This window comes from Haplochromis burtoni, unplaced genomic scaffold (assembly GCF_018398535.1).
Source record: "Haplochromis burtoni strain Fernald_Lab_line unplaced genomic scaffold, NCSU_Asbu1 Contig_155, whole genome shotgun sequence".
In the NCBI taxonomy this organism is placed as follows: domain Eukaryota; kingdom Metazoa; phylum Chordata; class Actinopteri; order Cichliformes; family Cichlidae; genus Haplochromis; species Haplochromis burtoni.
In genome coordinates, this window is record NW_024582516.1 from 246506 (window position 1) to 266552 (window position 20047).

The window sequence follows — 20047 nt, forward strand, 5'->3', positions numbered from 1 at the left end:
TGTCTTTTCTTTACAATATCAAGCTCCTTTGAGCAACTCCATTTGTGAGTCTTTTATTAAAATGAATAATAAATGAAATAGAATACAGTACTTGTTGTGTCATAGTCCTCCACTCCTCTGGGCTCTCCGGCAAATTTCTTTCACTTCACTTCACTCTCTCTCCCCTCCCTCCCTCTCTCTATCTGTCTTGTGTGTGGGTGTGGGTGGTAACCTCGCTCTACCTGTTCAGAGGCGGGATTGTCTTGGTCTCCACCTTTCGGCTTGGTGCACCTGCAACAATCATCTTACCTGCGTCCTCATCTGATTATTAGTCTGTTCCCTTCAGTCATTCTTTCAGAGCATAAATGAGTCACGGTAGATACTCACCTCTGTTCAGTAAGTCTGTTCATCTGTTATGTGTGTGCGCCTCTTACCTCCCTCTCTTCTGTCCAGGAGCCTGCCCTGTTTTCCTCGAGGAGGAATCGCAAATGGGAGGACAAAGAAATCTGTTTCGGTATTGACCTTTAGGACGGAGTGGAGTCTATCGGAGCGTTTACTTGAAAACTGTTCATAGAGACTGTAAATAAATCAACAAACTTCATTCTGATTCTGCGTTTGCGTCCTGCCTACTCTCAGAGGATGATAAGTTGGCTATGAAAGCAACCATTGCAGCACTGATTCGGAGCTTGAGTTAGTTCCTTTACCTCCAGTAAAGGAAACCCTTTTTTTAAAAACATGCACTATATTACCAGGCGGTGCACTTTTACATTGTGGCTTTGCTATTTTTACTCAAGTAAGATATCTAAGCCCTGCCTCCACCACTTAGGTTTTAATGAGTGTTAATAGCAGCTGATTCTTAATAGATGTGAAGCTGATTAAAACAATGTTGGCTCTCACAGGCAAAGTGTTACTATTGCTGAGAGAGGCAGCGAGAGGCAAAACAGAAGGGGAGCGATGCACTGTGTGGCAAAAGTTCACTGATAATCAGCATCGCTTATCACTGGCAGTGAGGGAGAGTGTGAATGCCCCGAATACTGATGAGTCAAATTGTAAGTGGCATCAACGAGCACACACGCCCACGCAGTACGAGAGAAAGTGAAGCAGATCTGCACAGTTAATATACACAGCATAATGACTGCTGTATGGAATTCATTCTGCAACAGTCAAATAAACCCCCACAAACATGTCAGCTGAAGGGAAGAAGAGGGTAAACAATTTAGTTTGGTCAATACCTGCTAGACTTAATATGTACATGAGCAGTAGGCTACTAAATGAACTACAGTTATATTTATGGTAACAAAGATGTTTTTCATTGTTGTGATGGCTGCACTTACAGCCACACAGTGGTAATACCCACCATATGTAGAGGCTTATAAGTAACATTGCATTCACATTTGTCTTTCTTTAAATATAGGAATTAATTTACAGGACAATAAATAACTGGTTTTGGTTTAGAGTTAATTCACATATCCACATAACACTGCATTCTAAAATAAGTGCGCACATTTTAGTTTACACTGTTATGTATGATTAATCTTTTGTTTTCTGAGTTACCTTAGTTGCAGCTGTTCCAGTCCCTTGATTAAGGAGCCAAGAGGTGGAAAAGGGGCGGAGCAAGCTTTAAAGGAAGACTGCAAATTGGTTCGTGCCATAACTCGGGACCATGGGGGGGAATTGGAGTTCATTATGTTTGGTTTAGTTATGTTTTGTGTGTTTTACCCCTTCTCCTGTTTTTGTGGGCTGATCAGCCACTATTTAAGTTTCCCCTTTGTCTCATTAAGTTAGGTCAGTTTGTTTGAGTTATTAGTAGTGTTGTCAAATTTGAGTAGAGTTTTGTTATTTTGACCTCTTTTATGGGCCCAAGATTTTGATTCTTTTTGCATGATTTAACCAATTATGTTTTTTGGGTTAAATAAAAAATCATTTTTTTGGACTTTAACCTGTGCCTAAGTTTCCTTCACTGCTCGGTCCTTCACAATCGTGTCCAGTGAAAGTGAAATAAATGTACATAAGGCAACGTTGTGGATAAAGCCTGGACACTAAGGTGGAACATGAAGATGGTGTTGTATTTCCTAACTTTTTAAACTAGAGATGGAGACAAAAACTTTCAGATCCAGAATCTATCTAGATTTTTATATACGGTCTTTGGCTGAGCTGTAATAGTATGGGTGAATCAGAGTGGAGGAGATCAATTGACAAATAAAATGATGGAAAAGTATTTGCAACTAAAATTATGTCAAACTCGCTGCAGTTCTGCATGCACAAAGGAGTGGGACGGGAGGATTTGAAAGCCAAAGCAGAAAGAAGAAAGTCAGGACTCAATGAGGGAATCAATAAAGAACTGGATGAGCACAACCCGGCTGATTTTCTAATCATTGGGAATTGTATAATTACTCAATTCAAATATCTTTTTTTAATGCTTTATTTGCAATGATAATGTGATGTGTTTAATTTTAATACAGTAGGTGTAGCCCAATATGCTTCTGGCACTTTTAAAAAACAGGGGAGCCAGTGCATTCAGCAGGCAAGTTTTTTTAATTACGCCTCCGGGTAAAAAAAAGAAGTGTTTATGAGATAATGACTCTCGACCTATAACCTCAGTAAGCACTTTGCTTATGTTTATGGTCTCAATCTTTACTTCGAAGGCTCTGCAGAGGACCACATAGAGTAAAGTGGATAATTAAACACAGAATAATTTAGGGAGCCGCTACTTCCTGATTGAAACATCAAGCCAAAGCAGAAGTGCCACAAACTGCACTTCCTCCATCAACCTGGTCAGGTTGGCTCCAAAAGGGAGTTGATCCCCACAGCCTCAGACTAGTTTTCACTGATTATCTGACTAATATTATAGCTCGAAAGACCATCTACAAAGGTTAAGCTTCAGTCTAGTTGTCTTAAATTTTGGTATTTCTAGTATCTTACTGGTTTGTTCCTTCGGGTCTAATTAGCAGATGTGTTTGTCTTTATTTATTTCACCCACACAGTTTATAGATGCAGCTTGGTAACCAAGCTAGCTGATAACTTCACACTGTCTTATCCAAGCATGGCTCCAAAAAAATAACATAGACCCAAAATAATAAGATCAAAGCTTCAAAATGCGAAGTCCATAATCCGTGGGTGAGAAAACTTCTTTTTACAGCAAAAAAAACCCCTAAACGTCCGAGCAAGCGCCGAGGGCGCTACGACAGAATGGATAATTCACAGACAAACTGCCGTATCCTTCCACTGACCACTGTGGCACACCTGCACCAGGGCAAACCTCCACCTGCCCCACTCCTACTATACAGGTGAAAATAGGGCAACGGGACTGCTGAGTCTTTGATTTCATTTATTTTCTGCTGTGTTTTACTTGCATCTATTTGAAAGAGTGAGTGTAAACACAAAAAACGATTTTATTTTATGTGCTGGAATGTGCAGAAAGTAGGTTTAAATGTTAAACAAATTTCTTCCAGTCAGAGAATGTTGCATATGGGGGCGTGGTTAGGAAGCAATGGCGTAAGACGTTTTTTGAAAGAGCTCCGAACCAACCTATATTTTTTTATTCATATCCATCTGTTTTTTGACACCTTTCTGTTGAGTCCTGACGTTTGTATATACTTTATAATAATGAAACCTAAAGCTTCAAAAGCCCGTGAAAAATCGAAGAAGATCAAGGTGAGTCAGCGAGTGTGGCTAACGAGCGCGCGCTAGCTGAGGAGCCAAGTGCAAATAGCCCCGTGACTTCCCAAGTAGCTAACCTGACGTCAGCCAACATAATGAGTGCAATTTCTAGATTGGAGACTTCGGTTGATAGCAAATTAACTACTGTTTCAACCATGATGAACGCTATGGAGACCACTCTTTCCACTGTAACTGGGAGGATACATGATATTGAGAAAGCTATAAACGGGCATGACGAGAGGATTGCCGTTTTAGAGGCGCTCTGTGACTCGCTCCAGAAAGGATACGATTTACATCACAAAAAATTGGATGACCTCGAGTTGCAGTCAAGATGACAGAATATCAGGATCCTTGGAGTTGCGGAGGGGACGGAGAAATGAAACCCACTGGACTTAGCAGATTTAGCCAATTTACACAGAAGAAACTGGCGCTTCGATCCAACTCTGCTTAAAGATGAGACCTTTCATAAGAAATTGGAGAAGCACATTTTGGATTATGTTAATGATAAGGATAAAGGTGATGTTAATGATGCAATTCTCTGGGAGAGTATGAAGGCGGTAATTCGAGGCCACATTATTTCGTTCTCTGCAGCTAAACGTAAATCCCAGGAAATGGCTTTGAAGGATCTGGAGTCAAATATACAGCAACTAGAACAAACTTATCAATCCTCTCCCACAATAGAATTACTGGGCAAAATTACTAAATTGAAGTGTGAGTATAATTCTCTGCTTAGCAAACAAGTTTGCCTTCAAATCACTAAGTGTAAGCAAACATTGTTTGAATTGGGTGATAAGCCTCATAGGCTACTTGCAAGATTACTTAGAAAAACACAAGCATCACAAACTATACTATCAATCAATAACAAACATGGGTGGACCACTAGAAACCCTCAACAAATAAATGATTGTTTTGGAGATTTTTATCATAATCTTTATAGCTATAAAAGTTCTGTGAGTCAGTCATTAATTGAGGACTTTCTGGAAAAGTGTAATCTCCCAAAATTAGATGATGAGGCAGTTGCAGATTTGGAGGCGGACTTCACATTAGATGAGATTAAGACAGCTATTCAACAGATGTCAAATAATAAGGCCCCTGGGCCAGATGGTTTCGGAGCAGAGTTTTATAAAGCTTACACCTCATTGCTAGCCCCTCTAATTTTGCGCATGTTTAACTATTCAAAATTGTCTGTCTCTTTGCCAAGTTCATTGCATCGTGGTGTAATCTCATTGATTCTTAAAAAAGATCGCGATCCTGTGTCTGTCTCGTCCTATCGGCCTATATCTCTCCTTTCTGTTGAGACCAAGATATTAACAAAAGTTTTATCAAACCGCCTTAAACATCATATTGCTAAACTTATACATCCAGATCAAACAGGGTTTATCCCTAACCGCTACATTTATTTTAGTTTGCGTAGATTATTTAATCTCATATATAGTCCTGCTAGGTGTTCAGATGATTCTGTGGTAATAGATTTGGATGCTGAACAAGCTTTTGATCAGGTCGAGTGGCCGTATTTGTTTACTGTATTATCCAAATTTGGATTTGGTGATTTTTTTTATCAATTGGACTAGAATTTTGTACTTTTACAGGGCCTTACTAGATATATACAGTCCTTCATCTGATACTTTTAGGGAGCAGTGGCAGGAAGAACTGGGGGTGGATGTTACTGATGATGTTTGGCAAGAGTGCATTAAGAATATATATTCTAGCTCTATAAATGCTAGACATAATCTGATCCAATTCAAGGTTGTGTATAGGTTGCATTTTTTTCCAACTAAAGTGAAAAAAAATATAAGAACGTTTCAGCCCTCTGTGTTAAGTGTTCAAGTGATCGAGGAACTTTATCTCACCTTTTCTTTCAATGCCAAAAACTACAGCTTTTTTGGAATCATCGGTTTGATTTTCTGACCAAAGCCATTGGCAGGGAGGTCCCATGTATCCCCTTTGCAGCATCGCTCGGGGTGTCTGAACTCGGATGGGTAAGGGACAAGACAGAGACGCAGGTTGTGTCAATGACTACACTTGTGGCTAGAAAGCTGATACTTCTCTGCTGGTAGTCTGATAAACCTCCTACCTTTGAAATGTGGTTGAGAGAATTTGGAAATGTACTCCACCTGGAGAAAATTGAGTTTACCTTGTCTAACCGAGAGAGTGTTTTATAAGATTTGGCAACCAGTCATTAGCTTGAAGAATAAACTTAAGTGAAATGTACTCAGTTTTAACATTTATGTATGCTGTATTACCACCTTGTTGACTTGCTGTCCACCTTCTATTGTGTTCTCTTGAAGGTGATTGTTGTATACTGTTCAATTATAAAATCAATACAAAATATATTGAAAAAAAAAATTAAAAAGGTAGTGCAAATCAGCAGTGTGCAGACTGACAGTGAACAGTTATGAGTTATGAGGTATGTTACTGAAGTACATTATTGTTGTGTTGTTGTTAAGTGCTTGTGCAATGATGTGTAGAGATATGTAGATATGTATATTTCAGTTTGTATGTAAACTCTGGCCCTGTGCGGACTGAATAAAGTCTAAAATAAATTCAAAAATGTGACCCAAAAAAAAGAGAATGTTGCATATAATTTAATGTTTGCTTGATGCATAAAGTTAAAAGATCAAAACTAATAAAACAAGTTTTAAAAAGAGACTTTTTCATTTGATTACATTTTGTATGATGGATTATGCAGAAAAAGTAGAACTGGGCTGAAAGATCTATTGCTTTATTACCTATTTAGGGGATAAATAATGTTTTAAAAAGTAACTAAGTAACTAATTATTTTTGAAAATAAGTCATCAGTAAAGTAACGGGATTACTTTTTTTGGGAAGTAATCAGTATTTAGTTACTGAATACTTTTTTCAAGTAACTTGACCAACACTGGACGTCACAGTACATGCGATTGATAAGTTGCTACAACAAGGTGGTGGTGCCCAGGACAGAGTTCACAAAGCAGCAGGTGAAATCATGGTGGCTGCGTCTATCTTTTAAGTACAGTCTATGCGGTTATAGACTTTTTTTCTCCTAACCACACCTCAACCTTTATATTTAGGTTTCATTATTGTTGGTCTGCTGCTATTATTCACTTAACAAATTTCCTGCTGATGTCTCGGGTGGCTCTATATGTGTATTTATTTATTTTTTATTTAAAGTCTAATTTTGGCATTTTTCGAATTAGCTGAATTACACCACAGTAATTAGGCGCTCCACTTGGAAGTGCAGAAGTACCATTAAGTGCCCGTGTGGTGAATCACTGATCTACAGTATATTTAGTAAAAATCCTGAAATGTACTCGGCCAACTTTCTTTTTTTTTTAAATTGAGTCACAAGCTAGGTGCAAGTCTCTGTGTAGGTTTGTTGTATAACGGTTTCTTTCTGAACAGTCATGCACTCCCATCCCTGTATGTACTGCATACATGTCCATGTGTGAGAAGGAGCAAGATCATGTGTGTGCTTGGTTTAACTGGTACACAACGTGTGATTCATAGCTGACTCACACACTTGACTCCCACAGAGGCACACTTTTCACAACAACAGGCGAGCCAAACTCCCACAAACACCCTCTTTCTCTCTGTCATACGCACACGCGAGTAATAAAGCTAGATTTTGCACTGACTTCTGGGATGTTCAAGAGTCCTATAAAAGAGCCGGCCCTCCCAGTCGGGTTATGTGTCATCTGTTCCAAGGGCTCTAAAGCTTCGGTAACAATAAAAGCCAGACGAATGCTCGCTCTGTTCCCGGGATTTGTAAATTCAGGATGTTAAGAAGAAAAAAAAAGAAAAAGAGAAACAGCAGTTAAAAGTGAGTTTATTATCGGAAAGTTGCCCATTTGAATCCCAGTGTCATCTGGGAAGATTTTGCAATGGGGAAATAAAATAAAGAAATTCTTCCTGTAAATACAGTTTTGCTTCTTGTTGAACGCTGTTTGAATATTACATCTACTCCAAGTCCTCCCCATCACATCAGTCAGTAATTAGGCAAGATAAAAATAACTCCCCCATCCAAGAAAAAAGAAGAAAAAAAAACCAAAACTCATGCATGAAAAGTCAGTGGAAGAATCCACGTGAAGCAAGGAGAATGGAACTTTGCTCTAGGCAATGCAAAGGCAAAGAAATTAGTCTATCTTTAGAAATGTAATAATCAATAAACAGAACACCAATCTGTGTCAAGCTGCATGGCAGTACACCCAGAAGCCTCTGACTTTCAGTTTCCATTTTATTAATAAAAAAGTTTCAACCAGAAAACTCAAATATTTTAATATAGTTTGGGCACAAATGAATCAACAGCAAATTCAAAACAACAGATTTGGCAAGAGAATGGATGGATGGATTTGGCATACAAAGAAGGACAGTTGTATCTTACTTTTACTGCTGGCATCACAGACAGGTTGGAGGTCCATTTAGCAAACATAATAATAAAGAGGAAGCCAAGAGGTCCAAAAACAGTTCAAAACTCACGGATCAGTCAAAACTCTGGCCTGACTGATAGGCTGAGAAAATAGGAAAGGTAACAAACATAAGCATGGCTGTATGTTAGGTGAGTAATTAGTGGATGGGGGGCACAGTTTGACAGAAGACTGGTAGGAAGAAAAATGGAGGAAGAAGAACAAGGTGAACAATTTCAAAATTAAACAGGATTTTTTTTTACATTTATGAAGCCACTTCACAAGTTCGTCAATTTTGCCATCAAATGTGCTTTAATAAGCTTTCTCTCTGCAAGTTTCAAATCATCATGGCTTTATTAACAGCTCACTCCCACGTGGCCACAATAACATTATCTCTGCTCATTCTAGCCATGCTAGTTCACATTAGACATACTGTTCACACTAGATATACTAACTAGTACATCTTTACAATGATAAAAAGTAGACAGAGCTCCCACCACACAGCTAAAACTGTCATAAATCCCTTTTTTGTTTTAGCACTTCTTCTTATTTAGAAACATCAGGACCAGCTCATCATCATTTGTTGTCAACTCCATTTTATTTCGCAGTCCATTTTTTGAGGATTTTCCACACAAATGTAACACTTTCGGTGTCTACATACGTTAAAATACAAATCACTATGTGAACATTTCTGAATTTTGTGTTGCTTTTTTGTATCACGATTGGTCTGTGATGGCCTTTAGAAGGCATATTCCTTCATTGCCCAAAGTTTTATGAAGACTCCTCCTTCATAAAAAGAAAAAGTAAATCTTTGATTTTAGGCAGCGGTAGACAGAAGAGAGTGACTCATTTATAGCTGGAAACCACTGCTTTCACCAGCTGCTGTGTATCTACCTACTGTAGCTATTAAAGCTAGCATTAACTCCACTGGTTCTCCCTGGCTGCCTTTTTTGTCTCCAGCAAATCCTTTTTAAAAGACAACTAGCAAAGGTTTTTTTAAATATGAAACCTGTTTCTATTTTTTCATTCTATTTGTTTTTATTTATTTATTTTTATCCATAATGGAAAGGCTGAAACTATATAACACAGGGCAGTGAAGTCTCCTTTAACGGTCCATGTAGAGCACTATTACAAGCCTCTATCTCCATCTGCCAGTTATTCGATTTAAAACTATTGTAATGCAATTGTACCAAAGTGTTTGCATAAATTAGTAGCTATTTAAAAAAGGGGGCTTTTTAAATGTCACATTTTGATTTTATTTTTCTAATTTGTTATGTTAATATTGTGCTTGATTGAGTTAAGAAATCATTTAGCAAAACATTAATTGATGCAGTGAATGTCACTGAGCATTACCGCTGCTTCAGTACATGCCCTGAACCAGAGCTGATTCGTGCCGTTGCAAATTTCAGAAGCTTGCTTGAACTTTTCAGCCTCTGAGAGAACAAAACAGTTGAAATGATTTCCCCGAGAGCCGCATATTCACTCTGGATTTATTTTTTCTGATGTAAGCTCAGTACTCGTGAGCCTCACCTTAAGCCGAGACATATCAAGCCCACAGACCCAAAATCCACTGATCCTAAAGGCTGTGACTATCACTCTGGCAGCTTTCTCTCATGCCAAGTGGTGTCATCAGATGTGCTCGCATGCTGTCACGCCAATTTCACTGCTGATTTCCAAGTCTAGCGACCAAATTCATGCAAGGGAAATGAGGTGAAATTCTCCCCATCTCAGTGTGTGACCAGATGATAACATAACACGACGTGGGCAAAGATTCCCAGCATTCCCATCAATGTGGCGAAAGTGCTCACGTTACTATTGAAGTGCACCACTCCCATATTGTTTTAGTATCTGTCGTGCCAATGCTGCACTGTTGCCAAGTCAACAATACCCAGACCTTTTGGCCCCTTTGGCATATGTGATCTGTACATGTTACTGTACACACACACACATACACACACACAGAAGCACGCTATCATGTTTCCCTCTGTCGCCACAGACACACCCGAGAGACCCGGCATGAACTGAATACCACACTAAGGCATGGCATGTGTGTGTGTGTTGCTGCAAATGTCCGAGGACTCGGGTGGAGCCTTCTGTTCAGAACGGGTGTGCTCGTCTGTCAGCTGTTGTGCACAGACGGTCTGAGACGAACAAGTTACCATCCTCCCACACGCTCACACACACACACACACACACACACTCAGACGCACATATAAAAACATGCCATATGCACATGACCAACCAATAACCCATCCAACAACGTGCCTCCAAGAACTGACACAGTGCATCATGTAAATACATTTTTGCTGCCATTTCAATAAGCATTTTATTGCCGCATGAGTCAATGGTCTCCCTGACCTGCTTTTCGTGCATCAAACAGACATGATGAATAACAATTATTACTAATATTAGTTATCATTAGTCATTTCTCAAAGTGCATTTGGAAGGTGGGCTGTGTTTTGTGATCTGAGTTTGAGAAAACAGGGAGCGATGATGCATCTTGGCATTAAAGCAGGGGGGAAAAGGCTTGAAGAGGCTGGAAACGGTCAATAGGTCAAATTTAAAGGTCATTCAGTAGGTACTTAAGGATTCTCATGTTTGAGTTTTTTATAATGGCCTGTTTGGAAGATTGATGTTGGCATTTTTGATGCTAATCTAAGGTCACGACTTCAAATTTTGAAAAGACCTTCACTGCTAGAACAGCTTAACATGTAGAACAATATGTACAAAAATATGTAAGACAGAAAAGGAAGTGAGTCCCTAAAACTAACTCGTTTCATCATCTCAAACGGAAGCATTTTTTTTTTATTATACTTCTATATAGGATTGTATCTTTATGGAAATATAGTACGTTCCCTATATAGAGCTTCCATAGCAATCAACAGGGAATATTTGCCAAAAGTTTCTGTCATCCAATTAAGTGCATTAAATATTAAATAGCTTCATTCCATAACCATGATGTCATCTGACAAAACAACTATAACTGCAGGTTAAAAATTTTGCCTATATTTACATATAAAATTATCACTTATATAGAAAGTTACAAGTAACAGATGGTATTTCTTACTTCTTCTTACTATGTGTGGAAATAAACCACAAGAGCCATGTTGCACGTGTGCAAAAAACATCATTCACCTGAGCTGCTGCTTGTTACTCTGCTGCTCGTGCACTCTGCCTAAGCTGAAGCAGAGTTCACAAATCTTCTTCTCCTTTAAAAGTACTGATAGTTTTTTTTACTACTTTCGTTTTAACATTTATAATTTTTCCTAATCAAAAATGTAAATTAGCGTGTGAACAGCAGCCTACCAAGACTGAGTCAGTGGAAGGTTCAAACAGTCTGGGCTGTTGAACATAAATGAAATTGTGACCATGTTTGATATGAGCATCCACCATTGTGACAGAATATATATGAGAGAGAGAAAAAGGAAAAGCACAATAGTTCCAATTTAATTACAGTTACAGCTGGTTTGGGGTACAGTGGTCTCAAGGGTGAGAAGGGTTAAGACAATTCTTCTTCTCGACCATCAGCGAGTCATTTGTGTTCTGCTCCAGACCTCATTTCTGCTCTGTAAGGTGCGGGGTTAGTGAACCATCACCATTGCAGTCCACTGTAACTGCTGTGAAACCATGCTGAACATGTCAGAGGCGCAAACTGCAGACGTTTTACAAGCTCCTTTATTGTCTCGCTCTAAAACAGAGATTTTGGGTGGAGTGAGAGTTTAATGATAAAACCCTCACTTCTGTTTTAGAGCCCCATAAATCACCGCAAAGCTCGGCTGTGAACCGTGTTTAGCGTTAAAACATTGACAGCTACCATATGATAGAAGAGTTGATTAACACTAAAGTTAAGAATCATAACCCACTTTAATTTATCAATGACTTAACAAATTGGATGGACCAATTTAAAAAGTCCTGTATGACCTTCATATATTTTTTTGTATTTTAGCCAAAGTGATCAGTTTCTACAAGGCACTTGTCCCTATTGCACCAAAGTTGGCCATTAATTCAAATTAAATTAGTTATTCACATATTAAAGTGATTAATGGACTGGTCTTTGGCGTGGTCTCCTCCTGGCATGTGGTTTTGGGGAAGCTGGGCCAGTATTATTCATGCATTCAGAACCTAAACGAGTTATTTCATGAGAATTAAGTGCAAAAATTGAACAAATTATTATTGGTGCAGACAACCTGAGCCTAAAGGGACAGTAACTTTAGAAACACCAAAGCTGTAACTTGTTTACCCTTCATGTTTAGAAGCGATTAAATGATCATACATCAAAACAGAATTTGGAATACGTCAATGTCTGCAACGAGCTGCAGCCAAAATAAGCCGTCACACTGTGTGGGATCTGGGAAATGCACAGTAGCCATTTCTTTTTGTGTGCAAGAGAGTTTTACAATGCTCACACAGGCCCCTGGGTACAGACCTAATCAGCCCGGCTACTGAATTATGCATGACGATAATCTCTAGTCTGATCACTCCAAGGTATCACCAGCACTCTTATAAACAAAACGTAATTACATTTTTGGATAAACACTCAGGCTTAAAGTTTTGCGCTTGTGTTTAACTTGTGTCTTTTTTTTCTTAAAGATGCTGTTCTGTTGCTCTGTATTCACCAATCTCATTTTAATAGCTCTAAAGTCGACAGGAATTACATCTTTAAAGTTACAACCAGTCTGCAAGAAACAGTGATGTATGTGATTAGTGTGCATGTGGTGCATTGCAAAAGCTCTGCGTGGGTCATAATTAGCAGCCAAAGGTGCAGATTTGTTTAACCCAAGGTGCAGCGCTTCTTGATTCAACAAAAAGAAACAAAACTTATTTATTAAGGAGCTACTGTCAAAATAAGAGCCTGTGAAATGTTTGCATTAGCATTATAGCTATGTTCAATAGTGAGATAGACAGCATTTTACTGCTTGTTCACACCAAACAAAGTGAAGCCAAAATATCCTAAAAGCACGCACTCTTCCTTTGTGATTTTTGGTACATCATCTGCAACCAGAGTCAGCAGTAACCCTGCGGGTGGTGACGTGATATCGAGCTCGCACCTCCTGCCTGGGCCAAAATGTGAGTACACACAGAGATGCACAAAACAATGACACAGAGGGACGTGATGCTGCTGAAATGCTGCAAAGTTGGTTAAAAATATGTCTCTGAGACAAGAGCTAGAGCTAGAACTATCTAGTGTGCCAAACACAGATCTACTGTATATGCATATTTGCTACCTGATATGTGCCGATATGCAAACTTTCCTCCACAGAACACAGTGGCAACAAAATCCTTTGCGTAACTTAGATAACCAAACGGAGATAGCGCTATTTCTAAGTGTCCCCATTAGTAGGAAGACTCCATATCACATCTGAGTAAATAGTGACACTGAGTCAAGCAGTGACTTCAGAATAAGCTGCAAATGAGTTAGTGAAATAGATTGTTTGTTACATAGGAACATTTTGGGAATTGTCCCCGGAAAGTTTTTAGGAATCACATTTTTTTTAATTACAGGTGATTGGTTGAACAAGATGACTGCCACAAGTTACATCCACTGGATAACTTCAACCAGTCCTATGAGCCATATGCGGAGAGCACAGACTGTATATAAGAGATGGATAAATATACCAGTTCTGAAAAGTGAGATATTTGCCAAAGAGCCTTGGCTCATCTATTATTAGCATGAGAACTGAAAAGCCTGATGGTTGTAGGTGCAAATGATTTCCTGTATCTCTTTATTTTACAGCGAAGAGAGAGGAATCTTCCAGTACTGATGTCTTTTGTTCCAGTGGTTGATGTTACAGTGGCTTAAGCTGTATTTTATATTATCCATGAATCAAAGCAGAAACACCCCTCAGTTCCTCAGAAAACACTTTCTGATGAATTCGTAATCTCAAAAGCTAGTTTGATATTCATTTTGGAAATTGTTGACCCCATTAGATGCAAAAAGGAGGATATAGTAGGGTATGTTTTAGGGTGGGACAAGTTAACAAGTTGCTACCACTGGAGCGGTTTGCCTGTGTTTCTCAGACAGATTCACCCATCAGTCTTCAAACACCCAGATGGCAAAGCTTGAAGCTTCAGAGTGGGGCCTCCTTTATCACAGGGTGATGGCACCAGAGCTACATCCATCCTCTATATACAGTCTGTTTGCAAAACACTCTGTGACTTAATTCTTGGGAAGTGTTTACAAAAGGCAGATTGGTTGAGCCATCTGCCTGCCACCTTCTATTATGGGCTAACTAACCTCCGAATCATTCAGATCAATGAACCACAGGAGAGCGACACCTAGCGAGCAGTCAGTATATTCTTGCCATGTTTCACAGTTTGGCATCTATCCCTGTCTACCCTCACACCTTACACATGCCTGCAGCTGTGACCTTCACGGCTAGTAGATTCTCACAAGATGTTGATTAGTTGAACTAACAGGTGTGCCATTTGAAACTAAGCAGGATGAATTCTGATGTATTCCCGATTTCGCCTGAAGCAGCCTGAGGAGGTAAGCAGTCGATCTGCCCCCTTTCCCCCTTTCAAAAGTTTCTACACCCGCCCCTGCTCTAAGCAAGGAAGTTTGTTTCTCCTGCTGTCACTCTCTCACACATTACATCATTGCCCACTGATCATCAGGTGCCTGGCTGATGCATCGGCACACACACACACACACACACCTCCCACACAACAAATCAACTTGTCAGCCTCTTATCTCCCCTGCCTGAATGTCCAGTCGTGATCAGAGACAGTATTTGTGTGTGCGGGTCCGTGTGCGAACGCGTTCCAGCTGTGTAATTTAAAAATGAATCGTGTGCATAATACGTGCGCGTGTCTGTATCGTTGTATTTATGTGTGTGTGTGTGTGTGTGTGCGTGTCTGTGCGTGTGTTTCTGCTGCCCACCTTTCATCCAGTCCACCACCTGGCTTGTGCTCCATTTGCTCACTGGCTCCATCACCAGCGCCATCGAGGAAACTTTGCGCTTACTCTCCGTTGCGCGCAAGCAGTGGCGTTACCCCCAGAACAAGGCTCTGTGAGGCGGGTACACCTCCCGCCCTCCTCCACTCCCCTCCCTCTCTAATTTCCTCCGCAGCCAGGTGACTACTTTTTTTTTTTTTTACTTTGTCCCTCTCTGGTCCTGGTCCCGCTGCCTCAGTATCAGCCCTGTGTCGTCCCCGTTAACGCAGTGGAGCCCTCAGTGCGGGACAGCCCGTGTGTGTGCGCAGTGGAATCCGGCACATTCCCCTGCTCGAGCCGGTCTGACTTGTGTCGCCTCTCTCTGTTTCTCTTCTCTCCCTTCTTCCTAGTGCGCTAGTCCGCTCCTGCGCTCCGGTGTGTGTGTGTGTGTGTGTGGTACTGTAAAGAGAGCGAGAGAGAGGAGTGTGTGTAGGTGTGTGCGCAGCCGCTCCGTTACCGACAGCAGCAGTGTAGGATAGATAAGTCACACCGGACTTAAAGCCGGCAGCATCTCTCTCTCTCTCTCTCTCTCTCTCTCTCTCTCTCTCTCTCTTTTCCAGATATGATTAATCCGTGCACGCGCTCTGTGGGTGGCTCCGCGCGCACGTCAGTGTATTTCCCACCGGAGCGATAGTCATGCAGATATGATTGAGGGAGGAGATATTCCCAGAAGATATTTAATAAGAACGTGTCTTCGATAGAGAGACATTGTGTTACATACAGAGAGAGGGAGAGTCAGCATGGGGTACCTACACACTTTCTGCTCCAGCTGCTGTGTGAGGAAACTTAATGAATCCTCAGCCAACCGCTCCACCTCCACTCCAAAGATCGTTTCTCTGCCCCCTCAAACCATTTATCTTTCTCTCTGCCTTGAAATCCTCCATGTAGATGTTGAGCACACACTTGTTTTACATTTACACCATATTTGCTTGACTGGAAGAGTACAAGACCTACACTTTTTTAAATAAGTAAATATAGGTTGTATGTGGGTTAAACTGGAACATTTAAATTAACATTATACAAATTGATTTATAGTCTTTATTTTGACTCTTGCAGCTGTTTCTTTGCAGTGTTCTTAAAACTTGTTCCTGGACAATTTCAGATAATCTTAAAGAGAGTGCAGGTGAGGCTGGAAACACTTCAAGCATGATCTTTTTCCAAGTTCTGAGACATTTCTGCTCCAGACAAATTACAGTAGTGGATTTGTTTAGGGACAACTCCACCAATGCAGAACCAGGAGCAACACAGCCTACATCCTTGCTAATGTGTAACTGAATTAGATTTCTTAGTAAGTAAGTTTATTCATAAGTTTAAAAAACAATTAATAAATATATTGACATACAAAATATATGGGCAAAAGTTTATGTGCAATGCAAGACAAGCTTAAACTGTTAGCAGTCGGACGTACCGCCCACGGGACATTGGATGGTTTAGGGGACTAATAGGACTGCTAAGGGGTTAAGACAAATCGAACATGAAAGCCTGCTCTAACACTCGAATCCAGTCCTGAATAAGCATAGATACCACCTCAAATAGTATTGGGATCAGTTATTCTTAGTGGTTTCCATGACTGGTTTTATTTGTCCAAGTTCTCATGTAGCCACATTTATGCCTTCATCGAATTGCAATGTAACTGGTGGTTTCATCAGAGGGCATTTCCAAGAGCACAGAACCTCAATGTGAACTCTTCTGTGTGTTTCCTTAAATAAAGAGGAAAGTCAAGCACACAACCTGGAAAAACAAGTAAGTGAAAACCATCTTCAAATAAAACCATATAAAACTGTAAAACATGAATAGATCTATAAAACCAAAACTTTTCTGGTAGAAAAGCACAATTAGTTCTGTTACTGGCATCTATGTAGAAGCCAGTGTACTCCGGTCCCAGCCCTTAATTCCATCAGAAAGGCCATCAGGCATAAAATTTCAGTCAAGCATGTGGCTCATAAAGAGATGTTGGTGTGATGGAAGAGGGTGCTAGGTATAGGTTGAAATGGGGTGTGATGGAGATAGATGATCCTCTTTGGCGACCCCTACAGGAGAAAGAAGAAGAACTAAAATGCAAGAAGTGCTTAAAACTGAAAAAGGAGAATTTTCCAGAAAGAGTTCACATATAAGTAGGTAAAATCTGTCATGAGGTATTCTTTTGTTTCTACCTTTAGGGTGAGCTGATTGCTTTATATCCTTTCTTTAGTTTATCTTTTAGTTTAGTTTTATTTTAACCTTAATACAGATCAGCTGACTGTGACAAGCTTGTGCAGTAAAAATTCAATGTCCTACTCCGGATTTTGCTGGAAACTGGAGGAATTACTGGAGTCACAAATGAAATTATTAAATCTAATTATTAATTTAGTAATTACATTGTATTAGTGCCAGATATCTACCTACATAACTTTCCAACCCTTTACAAGTGCTGTGCACGCTCATTCCAGCTATAAAGAAGTGCTGGATGATCTGATTCACTGCTGCCTCACCTCCTACTGTAGGCTGACGTTTGCACATTCACTGAAGACAACCAGTGAGATGAGAGTCAAGATTTCGTAACGCAACAGAGACATCTGCTGGTGAAAAGTGTAACTGATGTGGATTAAAAGCGACTTACTGGCTGACTTACTGGAAGCCCGACAAATGAAAGAGAAAAATTGCAGAAGTTGGTGGAAAAATGAGACAAATTAATGTCACCACAAGGAAATTTCCCCTTTTTCAGTTTCCCCTCTTAGTTCTGTCTCATTTGTATTGTTCACACTCCCATGTGTTTACCTAGAAAAATGAAATAGTCAAACTACTGAAAACTGAAAGCACGAGATTGAAATTCATGTAACAACATTATCGGATTAAAATTCTAATTACTTTAATTAATTAAAAATACTTAACTACTTACTTACTTGATGATGCCCTTCAGTATCCATCTTTAAACCATCTAGGGAAAACAACTACCTGAGCTTGGGTAGTATTCACCTATACATTCATATGCACTTACACACATGACAGAGTCAAGTCACAACGTGTAGGTTTAAGTTTGAGTAGTGACATATTTCTATCATTTGGACCCAGTAAGTGCCAGTGCCTCCTATTGATTTAAGAAGATCTGACCTGAGTAAGTTTAGTATCTTAGTCTTGTGAAACAGCCTCTAAATATCTGGGATGGAGTTCATTAAAAGAGTTTTATCTTCAAAGCAGTATTGTTCATAATTTATCTTTTGATGCTTTACTGTGAGTTTCTGTTCTGTTGTAAGGTGATAGCAGAATATCATTCAGCTAAGGATCTACAGATTCACACAATGAGGATGAGGAAGTGAAAAGGGGAATATATGGTCATGAAAAAAATTCACAAACTAAAGCACTAATGTCCTTCAGTTTAGTTTTGAAAAACTCATGGCTTATCATATTTTATACACACAATACACCCTCATATTAATACACATGTAATATGTGACCTATAATAAAACACAGTATATTGTTATACTATTATATAACCATTTTGAAGCAGCCAAACTGTTGTATGTCAATTCACTTCACTTCATTTTTATTTATACAGTGCCAGATCACAACAATGATTCAAAGCACTCCCATTCAAGATCATCTTCTCCACCATGACCAGTCAGTTTTCAGTGCTACTGCACATTTTTTTAATTATCTCTTGGAGGCACATACACATGGAGAACAGGTGAAACCATACCATGTAGTCATTCTTGTTTTACAGTTAGTGCATTGTAACGTAAAGGAGTTCACCAATTTTCAAGCAAATGCTTCTAAAATTTTCAGAATAATGCTCCTCGACATGCAAGTTTGTGAATATATCATCATATACAAATATATAGCAAATAATAACATACAAAGATATGGAGAAATCCCGTATGCAAGGGGAAAGACTTAAAATGAGTATAGGATGCCTACGATCTTTGGACACCCAGTTAGCATTAAAACCGGCATTGATTCTTTCATGGAAATAACTACATTGGCTCAGGCACACTTCCAGAAATTATTGTCTGTGAACACAGCTCACTATGCCATCCACAAATCCAGATTAAAGCCCTATCATGGAAAGAATAAGCCATATGTGATCCAGAAACACCAATGTCTTCTCTGGGCCAAAGCTGGGTGGAGCAAAAGTGCATTTAATATTTTATTTCAAGCTGTATCAGTTAGCCTTGTCAAGCACCTAACTGATACATGCACAGTGTTTTAGCATAGAATTTTAACAGTGTAGTCCCCGTAGAACACAACAACACATTAAAAGCAAATTAAAACATTAGCGGTGGATGGTGGCTATGAATAACCACTGAAATATATCTACTGTCAATGGAAAGAATTATTTTTGGAATCTGACACCTGTTTTATGGCAGAATATTAATTTTCTTTTAATGAAATCATTTTATATCACTGTTAAATTAGAGGTAAAAGACCTGTAACAGCAGCAACTGCAATGAATTCATAGAGTGAAAATATACAAAACACCACTGTCTGACAGTGCTAAGTAGGCACCATACCCTGGACTGAGGATGGGGGATTAAGTTCCTCAAAATACTGCGATGTCATTGGCAGCACAATATGACAGTGAAAATAAGAGTGGCCTTCATAACTTATATTTTTTTCCACAATCAAAACTCGCATAATTCACTACAAGATCATGACAGGAGCAAGAGTCTGGCCATTCCTCGTCAGGACAGCTCTGGATAGACGGATAACACACTATGACCAAATGAATGTGTGGTACATTGTTTTGTTAAGTAACTGCGTGGCCTTCTCAAACCTGTTTGCTTTCCTGCTATTTTTCATCATTCTTCCATCTCCCCTCATGCCTCTCACCCTGGAGATTTTGGTTCTTTCTTTTGTTTTGGATTTATTGGATTAACTTTATTGGATTATTTTGCTGTAGCCACTTTTCTGTAGCCTCACTGTCAAAACTTATTTTGCTAAACAAGTCTTTTTTCAGCCTCACTAAGTTAATTAAATCTCTTCTTTTCACCTTACCATATTAGACTCGATAAGCAAGTGTCTGCTGTAGTGAGATCTAGCTTCCACCAACTGCGCCTTATCTCTAAGGCTAAGCATTATGTTCTGCATGAGGACCTGGAGAAGCTTATTCACGCTT

At 39.5% G+C, this 20047-nt stretch overlaps 1 protein-coding gene across 3 annotated transcripts in view; it reads right to left on the bottom strand.

Moving 5' to 3' along the window:
- cnksr2a (connector enhancer of kinase suppressor of Ras 2a) overlaps positions 1-15478 on the bottom strand; it is a 99841-nt gene extending 84363 nt beyond the window's left edge. For 2 of the 3 annotated variants that reach the window (XM_005932159.2, XM_014336754.2), the window contains exon 1: positions 14902-15477. In XM_005932159.2, the coding sequence (XP_005932221.1) occupies positions 14902-14965 (64 nt within the window). In that variant the 5' untranslated portion in view covers positions 14966-15477. Of the gene's footprint in view, positions 1-14901 lie in introns of all 3 variants that reach the window. The other variant, XM_042224894.1, reaches the window with a different exon arrangement.
- Positions 15479-20047: the final 4569 nt, after the last annotated feature.